Genomic DNA, 11,687 nt, shown 5'->3' on the forward strand with positions numbered 1-11,687 from the left:
TCTCAGTGTAGGAACTACAGGTTTTAATGCTTTTTTTTGTTAGCAGTGCATAGTCTAAATATATCTATTTGATCTGACATTCACGCAGAATTGTACAAAATTCGTCTCGAGAACGAGCACGCATCAGTTGGGTTTCTTCCATCATGATTCAGCGTGCATCAGTAAAAATTCGATTAAACGTTTAATTTTACGAAACGGTCGACGATGTTACCTTGTTTTTTTTTTTTTTTTTTTAATCAATTGATGACTTTCCGATCTTTGTCGAATTCGGAAAAACGTTTCGATCATAACGGACCCCTCCCAGATCGCAATGTAGTACCGCATCGACGCCTCCTGCATCTGTACAGGTGAGAACGCGTCGGTGTGCGCGCGTCGGTGGGCGAGCACACACCAGTGCCGAAGGAGATGAGATACATCACGGGACGGGAGACGTATTATTAATGGTGACAGTGGGCGACCCAGGTTGGGCGGGGTACCCGCGCGATGCGCGGTCCCACCGAGATGTGGGCCTCGCTCCGGCCCCTCTTCCTCTCCTTGCTTCGACTCTCCTCGTCTTTTCTGCGTCGCATCGTTGCACACGCATCATTTGTACGATGCATTGCGATTTTCTACATATTTTATATCGCATTTCGTGAATTTTCAATTTGAACAGTCAGTCGCGCCTTTTCTGGAGCCGAGGGAAGATGTTGGTCGTCATTCAAATACGAACTTGATGCTGTACAAGAAATCCCCTCCCCCCTCCCTCTCCCTGCTATAAGAAATATTATAAATTAATATAATGTCATGACTTATTTCGAACTATAATTAAATTAACTTTAATATAATTAATATAATTAACAAATTAATAAACGTTAATTAACAAACGTTAATTATATTAATTTAAAATTAATTTAATTATAGTTCGAATGCTAATAGAATAAAAGTTAGTCATGTTTCTATGTACATTAATTATTCCAAAGACTCTACGCTTAAATTTAGCCTACGTAATTTAAAATGAAGTAAAAAAAATGCTCGAATATTTTCTTGAAAATTAACACAATGTCGTGGCTTATTTCGAGCTATAATTAACTTTAAATTAATATAATTAACAAACGTTAATTTAATAGAATAAAAGTTAGTCATGTTTCTATAATCTACGTACATTGTTCCAAAGATTCTATGCTTAAATTTAGCTTACGTAATTTAAAGAATATTAAGAAATATTAACCTGTTTTTTTTTAGCTGAATTTCTTATGTGTGAAGCACACGGTTCATCTTTTCTTTTTTACTGTAACGTGAAGAGAAAGACAAGAAGGAAAAAAGGGGTGTATGGTAAAAGGACAGATGTAACATTGTGCATAATGAGAGTTGAATATAATTTGAGGCAAATTTCTAACTAGTAGTAAATTTCTAATAATGGCTTTATGAAATTTCTAACTAATTTCTTATTGGTCACGAATATCGTCGTTGAATTAGAATCCTAGATATAACAGAGAAACGCAATCGAGCATATTTAAAGGTTATAATTAATTGTCTAAAGAAAAAATGGCGATCTGCATCAGATGACAGATTTACATCTGTCATTCTGCAAACGGAGTGCGATTCCTATAACAATAGTTTTTCTATTGACTACAAAGAAATACTGATTCTCTTTGGAGACTACAGTATACATATCAAGATTTAAAAATCATGATACTTTCTGAAATTAGAATCCTAGAAGAAAAAATGGCGAAACCAATTAGAAATCGGGATAGCGCTTCTCTATTATATCTAGGACTCTACTTTGAATTATTGCAACATCGCTGAAATTGGTTCACTTGGTCTTCTTATATCGTGGAACACTGTACAAGAAAATCAACTCAAAGAAGAGACCCCATGTTGATCCAATATTGAAGATTTATTGGTAATTTGTACGTGATTAAAGTCGGCAAACAGGTTGAAGCATTAAGCGGGCGCTAACTAACTTCGCGGCGAAGATCAATCGGTCGGTCGGTTATATTCTAAATGTCGCGTGCGAGAAGTTTCTCGCTCGATTCTGAAAATGTCACGTGCCAATCCGCGCGCGAGTGTACCGTCCGCGATCATAACGAAATTCCTAAAGTGCTTGCTGGGCAGCACTCGGGAATAAGAGAGAAAGAGACGAATGGCAAAGTTAATCGCCGATCGCTGGCCGGGTGAATTACCGACGGGCGCGTACGTAAATCACCGCGGAATTATTAATTAGGCGGTAGAACGAATGAGCTTTCTGGAAAATGTCAACGCGCGGCTAAGACATCACGGCGAAACGGGACGCGCGATTCTTCTTCTCAACTTCTCAACGACTCGGAGACTCTCGATTGGGACCTTTCGACACGCGCGATTTCGCTCGCTGGCAGTCTCGCAATTTGTCGCGATGCCCGACTAGCTAATTTATAATCTCTTCGCTAAGATGGAACTGCGCGAGTCGATAGAAATCGCGAAATGGAAAGCCTATTAGCATCGAACATTCTTACAAAATATCCATGTTCGCTATGTATATGCGACGAAGCATAGAGTTTAGTGTGGAGATTAAATACCGAGATGATTTCGTCAGCAATACCAGTTATCATGTACGCCTTTATTTTTATAAACTCGCGACGTTAAAAATTGTTAACAATGCCGACATGTATCAGAAAGAAAGGGGCCGATTTTTGTTCAAAGGTGTAAGTAAAAGGAATAGTGTTTTCTGTAGATTTTGATCTGCTGGATACAATAAAATTAAAAAGTTTGTAACCTTTTTTTACCTTGAAAATTATGCAGAATATTTCGATACGCCACATTCGTGTTCAATTTTCGAAGTATTTTCCAACGCTACGAACTTTTTAATAATTTTATTTTTAATAATTTTATCGTATCCGGGAAGTCAAAATTTACAAAAAACACTATTCCTTTTACTTATGTTTACACTTTTTTTAAAGCAGAAATTAGTCCCTTTTTAACATTCTCTCTTCGTAGAAGAATAACATAACAATATATAATTTTTCGGCGACACCAGTCTTGCCTATTTAAGAGAGAGACGCGCGTTCTCCATTCTCCATTGCTCGATTCAACACACGAGGATCATGATGAGTAAACTGACTCGACAATTCGACCCAGACGTCTTCCTCGACGACGCACCTAATTCGACGGCGCATAGCCCGCTTTTGCTCGAAATTAATGAAGTCGTCCGACCGGACCGCGGCCTAAGCGCAGTAAATTAGAGGAACACGCCAACCATTAGAATACTTAACGAGGACATCACGGTGGGACGCAGCATGCGCGGGTGTGATGATGAATCACCGCCAGGGATAACTCGCCGCTCGCGCGCGCCCAAGAATATTAAATTAAGTGTACTTATTGTTAGCCGAAAACCTCATTCGTGTCCCCTTTGCCGGATAGTTCTTCTCCAGGTTCCTCTTTTTTTCTTTTTTTTTTTCATGCAAGAAGCTTGAAGAGTCGACTAGCCGGAACCCGAGAGAAACGAGAAGTCGCTAGACGGGAGAACATTGTCGAGCGACAAAAGCGTTCTCCTCTTTTTCGCGAGAGTTCTTTCTTTTCTCTTCCTTTTTGTCTCTCTTCGCTTTCCTTCATCGCAAAAGTGTTCTCGAGAAAACTGAAAGCACCGTCGCGACTGTTTATTATCAGTGAATAGGGCGGAAAGATTCGGCACGACAAAGTGCGATTTCGACAACGATCGATTTGCACTCTTTTTTTTTTCTCTCTTTTTCTCTGCCCCTCCTTCTTGTGCGGAGTCCCCTGGGTTAACGTTTCTCTCTTTCTCTGTCTTTCTTGCGGAGAGTTGAAATATACAAAATGAAATATGAAATAATGGTTCGTGCCTTGTGGCTGGTTGAAGGCATGGGCGCACCCATATCTACGCCCCCATGCACCTATGTATCTTTACAAGATTGTACGCATAACTATATGTATATATGTGTGTGTGCGTGTGTATACATGTGCGTGTGTGCGTGTTCGCGCGCGCGCGCGCGCATGTGTGAGTGTGTGTGTGTGTGTACATATTTATATTATACATTTATATATATTTATATATATTTATACAATAAAAAACATACTAAATTTTAATAAGTCATTTGTTTGGATAGTATCAAATAAATATTTACTAAATGTAATGATATATTTATTTGATACAAAACCATCAATTTAATTTAATAATCATTTTTTATTAAAAAAATCTTTACTTATTGTAAGTAAATATTTAGCACTATCTATTCTGATAAATATTTATTAAAATTTAGTAATATTTTTTCTTATATTTATACATTTCTTTATATACACTTTTATATGTTTATCTATGAAATGTGGTGCTACGGCTCTTCACGTGTCACTCTCTAAAATTTTTAGAATAAATATCATTCTGAAGAGTGAAATTTCACTCTTAAAGATTGAAAATTGAGCCATTCTTTTTCAATTGTCTCTTTAGAATGAGATTCCACTCCAAAGAATTTAGAGAATACGTACATATGCGTGCACACGCCGATATCCGCGATATCTACCTCGCGCTTTTTCTTTTTTATTGCGAACATCTTATGTTCGTATTAACCCTTATACCTCGCTTAATGATATTCCGGCCTACCATGTTGGCATATTGAACGCAACTAAGGCAGATTCCAGGCTTGGTCGTCGGACCCGCCGCCGTCGCCGCCGCCGTCGACCAAGCCCACCTGTAAATACGTATATCCGTACGTATATATACTCCGTGTATATGCGACGGGAGGAGAGATCATTTCTATACTCGTTTTGCACTACGTATATCGGGGTTATGGAGAAGAGAAAGATCTCTCTCTCTCTCTCTCTCTCTGTCTCTCTCTCTCTCTCTCTCTCGCGAGTCGAATTAAGCGCGTCGTTAGCCAAAGGAATCGACCGATGATTTTATCAAGATTCGGGATATCGAGATGTATACATTGTGGCCTCGCCCCATTATTGTCGAAGAGCGTAATTTATCGAGAATATTTATACACACATGCGAAATTTCGCATGTATAATTGTTATATTAAAACGCATGCAGTGATGATGATTACATACGATCTAAAAGGTCGTCCAATGAATTCATCTTTTAAAGAACGATGAATAATGAAACTTTATGTTTCTATTTGTTTCTCGAGTATATTTCAATCCATCAAAGATTCCGATTGAAATGTTTTTTCTGACTGAACAATTTTTTTAAATATTTAATGCGACACATTACTATCTGCTTTAATTATATTGAAAGATTTGTAAGTAGCATTTAGAAATATTACAAGCTTTACATTTTCAATTAAAAGGATAATTTTACAATCATCTTTTAATTAAGTTATTTATCATTTATTTCTATTTAACGTTAACATATTTGCAAGTTTTAGCATTGTCAATTTGTAAAAATATCAAAATATACTCTGTTCAACGAGAGAATGACCTCGATTTGCGCATAGCAGGCAATGTAACACTATACAACGCTATGAAGATCTACACAAAACGGGCGAGTTTCCGATCCGAAGTCATTCTCTTGAACAGAGCATAGGTATCTCTTAAAAGTTTTTTATGTAAAAATATTGCATCTAAGAATTGTAGCGACATATATCCACATGATACATAGATATATTCGACAATTTATTACATTACATTATTTGTATTTTGACTGTTTATGCGGCACAGGGAGGATCGGAACACTGGTAAGGATAATTCTGTACATACTGTGTGTCGCTTAGGTCCGATTGCACCAACGTTACTTTGATTTTAAGCGTCTCTTTTTGGCTTTAAAACGAGACAGATAGAGTTTTAAGTCTCGCTTAAAATCAAAGTGACATTGATACAGCTGGGCTTTAATCATTTTACATACAGTTTCTCTCTCTTTCTCTCTGTCTTTTACTTGACGAGACTTTGTTCGGATTTCTCACAGGAAAGAAATGGCGAGGACTGACACCGCAAGACAGGAGGCCTTACGTCGAGGAGGCTGAGAGGCTCCGAGTCATACACATGCAAGAACATCCGAATTACAAGTACAGGCCGCGACGTAGGAAGCACGCAAAACGGACACCCGGTGCACCGTCCTCACCTCCCTCGGCGACCAACACCGCGGGCAACAGGTCCAATCCTGCCGGCTCGGCGATTCATCATTCCATGTAAGTCGATACTCTGACCTGTACTTTCTGCTAATGAAGGTACGTGCGAGCTAACCGCCGCGGTTAATTGAGAGATTCCGGCGAGATTTAAACGATGAAGCGCCGACGACGGCATTATAATTTCGACGATTAACAATGTTCGAGACTTAACAATGTTTAGACGTGTTGAGTATTCGTCCCCTTAATAGGGAATGTAAATGTATCACATACTTGTGTACAATTATAAAGCGACAATGCATTTATGTATCGTGATCGAAATACATTTTAAGGTCCAAGATGGATAGTTACCAGGGCATGTCTCAAATCCCATGGGGTGGCCATTCCCCGATCTCATCCCTGTATCATCAACAGCAACAGCAGGGTATCCAGGAGTACAAATCGGAAAATAATTCGCTCTACGGCAGTCCTTATACGCCCATCATCCACACTCCGGACATATCTCCGGTGGCTAGTCCCGAGCCCGATGGTAATTTTTTTATATAAAAAATCGACCAGATAATTGAATAAATTTCTTTAAAATCTTTGTTTTACGTAAAAGCTAAAATATATTTTTCTTTTTTTTTTTATTAATAGTACAATCAATTAAATGACTTTTTGTGACTAAATAAATTAAATTAAAAAGGGAATAATATAAAAAACAATACGATGCGATTAAAATAATTATGAAATAATGATACGTGTAAGTACAAAATGATTGAGTACAAAATAATAATTTAATCTACCAGGTGATGGTGGTCATCTATCGTCCGCTCAAAATCCAGATCCAGAACGAGATCTAATGGAAGGTACTTCAAAGCAACATGGAGACATGTCCGATCAGACGAAACGATATACCTTTATGAGTAGTGACAATCAACTGCACGCGGGTCACGCTAGTAACACTAGCATATCATCGTGTCAAAATTCCGGCAGTTATACGGATACCTTAACGTACAAAAAATCCGTACGTATTCCGCACTTTTAAGATTTCTATATTATATATATATATTACGATATATATTACGATTATAATCTTCTACAAATTACATTGAACTACGAATAAAAATTTATATTTAATTATTTGATCTATACTTCAATTATTTAATTCAAATTAAATTTCTTTTTACATTCTTAATCAATTTAAACCTCGTTTGTAATCTCTTTAAATCATGCTAAATTAATCCGTGTCAGATCAGATCGAACGACACAAGCAATTATATTTTTCATCAGGTGGGCTATTTGAATTTTGAGAGACAGTCAACGAGTATAGCAGTAGGCATAGCGAACGGTATGATGGTGTCGTGCAATAAGCTCCGCTCCGGTTTCGATAACGTCGGCTCCGTCACGGGCACGTTTTATCCACCAGTCGCCTCGCCGCACGATCAATCGCTGCAGCATTACAGCGGCACGCAGACATCTAAGAGCACAACGAACTATTCGATGCAACCTACCGTCGAGAGTAATTACAATCCGGTCCAATGCGCCAACAGTCGACAGCAGCCCATAGGAATCCGTGGAGCCGCTGAAAGTTGTCCCGGTAATATTTTCGTTCTCACTTACGCATATTAACCCTCAACTACATGAATGGATCATTGAAATCCGGGTGAAAGTTTTAGTCTGCCACTATTTTTGTACGGTTAATATTACAAAGTTGAAGCGAGGAAATAAAAAAACTTGGAACCTTTCTCTGTCGACCGCCGTGATGTAATTGTTTCGTCGTTTGACGCTAATTATGATGCAATAAAAGTTTGGCTTGGATCCGTCAAATGTTATTAGTGCTGTATTTAAGTGTATATATTGTCTTCTTATAATTAAAACATATTATATATATTATTGTCAAGAAAAGCATTTTTGCAAGAGAGATGAATCGCGAGAGCGGTAGCTCTATTTTCTCGGAATTATAAAATTGAATAATGTCGAAATCATTATACATATATTTAATATAAAATATTTTCATTACATATTTTTTTAAAGAAGAAAATATACTCGATATGCCTCCGATATCATTTTTCTGATGTATATTCTAATAACAATCCTTTCAATCGTGCAAATAATTTTTGGAATGAATCAATATAATGTATTTTCTTTTTCACGTTCACGTTTTCGTCTTTTCAAAACACTACTTATTTTTATTTGTATCACAAAAATTTTTTTTTAATAATTGATTATTGCATTTTTTTCATAAATTGTTTTTTAATATTTTTTGACATAATTTTTTTAATCATTATCAAAATCTTTTTATGTTTTAATATCTTGATTCTATACATTTTCGCATTTTATTAAAAAAAAATATTTTCTATTGAGATTTGTGATAATTACGGAACCAATAAAAAACACCGTAGATAACTTAGATCCAGACATGTAAATTAAGATTCTAAAATGAGACATGTAGTTGAGGATTAATAAATTCAAAGGCTCGTAAATTTTGGCTAAGAATAAAAAGGCTCTTAGCGTATAACATAATCACGCGCGTGCGCGCAATATATTATCCTTTATAAAAAAGAGCAACAGTTGCTATAAACAAGAAATAATTTGGAATTAATTGCTTTTATATTTTTAAAGAAAATCATTTTCTCGAGAAATGAAAAAATAAAGAAATACTAGGAAATATTTCCGAATGTCTATTCATAGCAAATATCAAAGAAATTACAGTAGAGTTCTCAATAATGATGCAATTTTATTAATCAAGTTCTTGTTCGTGCTCTTAATTTTTTATAGGCAACGTAACGCACCGATACCAAATGCATCATCAGGAGTATCAAACGGACGCGTCCTCCGGCCAGCAGCAACAGCACGCGATTCTTGGTAGTCATATCGATCCTGGTATGAGTGCCGAGGATGATCAGCAACAGACGCTCCAGCTGGAAAAATATTTCAAGTATTCTCATCCGACAAGCGTAGCACATTCGAGCCTATCCTCGCAGAATATGTTAGACAGTAATCATAATTACGCCAGCGATCTGCGTTACTACGGGGCACCTCCACAGTCTCAATTGGACATATCGAATTCTCAGTGCATCATCGACGATCAGCAGGGGAATAAGGATGCTCGTTGTTCTAATGTCGCGATCGGTCACACTATGGAACAGTATCATCCAGGACTGGAGGTATCCAAATATACAGATCATTCAGTGACGCAACAGCATCAGCAATCACAACCACAGCAGCAGCAGCAGCAGCAGCAGCAGCAGAGCATGGAACACGTACCCAAGGCTGACGACGATTTCAGTGTTATACTTGCAGACGTGCGCAAGACTTGCTACAGTAGCTAGTGTTTCTCCTTCTAGTGCATAAAACGATCCACAGGTTTCGGGTTAGATTGATGTGCGAATTTCAGGGACTCATTTTTCGCTCACAATCAAGGAGAACAAGACACTTTACACATTTTACGTGATTAGTGCTACCCGAAATATATCAAAAGATTTTATCTCGTGATAAAAGATACATTCTTTTCATTAATTTTGGAAACAATATTTTAGCTCAGAATTTTCACGCGAGCAAAAGATATTGTTTGCAATATTTCATTTAATTTTCAACACGGAAAATATTTATAGTTGCAGTTTTCTTTTGTAACTCCGTCTAAGAGTATCCTCTGTGTATAAACATGATCTCTTATGGATTTCAGTACAATTAAAATTGCATTCATGCGAGTCAGTGGCGTATAATTGTCGCCTGTCAACAAATTGCAATAAGTGAAATTGCGATAAAAATATGATACGAATATAATAATACGATATAAACAATGATAAATTACCTGATATGATCAAGAATGTCATCATTTTGTTACAATGAGTATCGTTTTATTGAAATTTTTTACAAGATATTAAATTTCTTCAAGATCTCTCCGATATCTTATCTACAATCTTATACTATGAACACTTTAGGAACCTCAGAAACATAATGAGATAGGCGGCTAATGGTGTACGACTAGTGTAGCATTAAAATTGCAGAGAGAATTGTATACTCACATAGATGTCACATTATTTTGTCACATTAGTTTCATTATCAAAGATAACAGTAGCAGAGATATAATAGCGATAGCGGGAGATATTAAATTTTATTGTTATATTAGAAAACTTTCACATGTCAGAAATATTTTGCATCAGTAAGTCTTCTCGTATTTATTCCGAGATAGCAGCATTCACTTTTGGTGCTACACCACTGTGAGCTTTATTGTCCAAAAACTTATTTTTAATCGTTATAAACGATGATTTTATATAATGTATGTTTTTTGTTGTACATAAATTTTTCTTTTCTTGCTCATCAGGGTGACATTTTTAGCAATTTGTGCAAATTACACATCAAGTTTCGTAGAAATGCAAGTGGTGCAAAATATCTTCGATGTGTATAGAAATGTGTAAAGAATTTTGGGTAAAACTAAATTATTATCACATTATTATTTTGCTATTATTATATTACCTATATTAATTAACATTATTATTATTATTATTATTATTATTATTATTATTATTATTATTAATGTATCGTACTTAATAGAATCAATTATGAACAAACATTTCCTCCCCCCCCCCCTCTATATCTTTTTCAAAGAATATTCTTCCACAAAAAAACAATACATTTTTGACGCGTTTTAAATTGTGCATATTGTTTATTTTGTCATGTATGTATCGTACACACCTATAATAGGTACACAATATATGTATGAGACACACGTACATATATATTATATTGTAAAATATATGTTGTCCATATATCTTCATTTAAAATAAATTTCTTATTGAGAAATTTGACAAAATTATATAACTTTTTTCGAAAAATGTTGATATCTCTCATGAAGTAATATATCGCGTAAATATATTAATCACGCATGATTAAAAACGATTGTTCAGGATTTTTTAATCGCTCGATATTATTAAAACACACATGTATGTATATTGATTCTTTTTATTAAATATATATAAAAAAATATGTGTATAAGATATAACATTATGTGTAAAACTGAAATCATATTTAGTGTAGTGATATCCATAAACTTTACATCAAAGAGGGTTGATATAATGATTAAATATTGACAAATATTTCTCATTTTCTATTATATAATTATGACACTTCTTATGTTAGAAGGTTCTAATATAGCTATATATAGGGGATTTCACTCCTAACTACCTACTAATGGCAGATTCCTGAAATTATTTTGAGACTAAAATTCTAATACCAAAACGTCGAGACTATAATAATTTTTAAATTATAATCATTTAAATTAGCAAGTTATACCGTCTAAAATTTACGCGCTCAAGTATGGTACAGTACATGTTATTGTTACTAAAAATAAAAGCTAAACAGTTGCCTTTTATTAGTATCAATATAAATATTACATTGGTGAAAATAAAATTACTGATATTTCTAATTTTTTATATTTATTATGTTAAAAAAATATTTAGCCTGGACATTATATTATTAAATTTTCTCTTTTCTTATCTCAAAATGATTTCAGAAATCTGCCATTAGCAGGTAGTACGTTAGGTCTGAAACCTAATATAAAGTCTTTCACTAAATAAATAGATTTATGCATATATTAAATAACAAGCAAGTGAAAGAAACAATATTAAATAAATTATAAATATTTTATAATATCCTCTCTCTCTCTCTCTC

General features: G+C 35.3%; 1 protein-coding gene across 1 annotated transcript in view; it reads left to right on the top strand.

Moving 5' to 3' along the window:
- The window catches only part of LOC105617364 (putative transcription factor SOX-15), a 22,915-nt gene extending 13,569 nt beyond the window's left edge, over positions 1-9,346 (top strand). The window contains exons 4-8 of the mRNA XM_012198925.1: positions 5,873-6,095; positions 6,365-6,561; positions 6,821-7,038; positions 7,305-7,611; positions 8,793-9,346. Of these exons, the coding sequence (XP_012054315.1) occupies positions 5,873-6,095; positions 6,365-6,561; positions 6,821-7,038; positions 7,305-7,611; positions 8,793-9,346 (1,499 nt within the window). The remainder of the gene's footprint in view (positions 1-5,872; positions 6,096-6,364; positions 6,562-6,820; positions 7,039-7,304; positions 7,612-8,792) is intronic.
- Positions 9,347-11,687: the final 2,341 nt, after the last annotated feature.

The sequence above is a fragment of the Atta cephalotes genome, assembly GCF_000143395.1.
Source record: "Atta cephalotes unplaced genomic scaffold scaffold00012, whole genome shotgun sequence".
Lineage (NCBI taxonomy): Eukaryota > Metazoa > Arthropoda > Insecta > Hymenoptera > Formicidae > Atta > Atta cephalotes.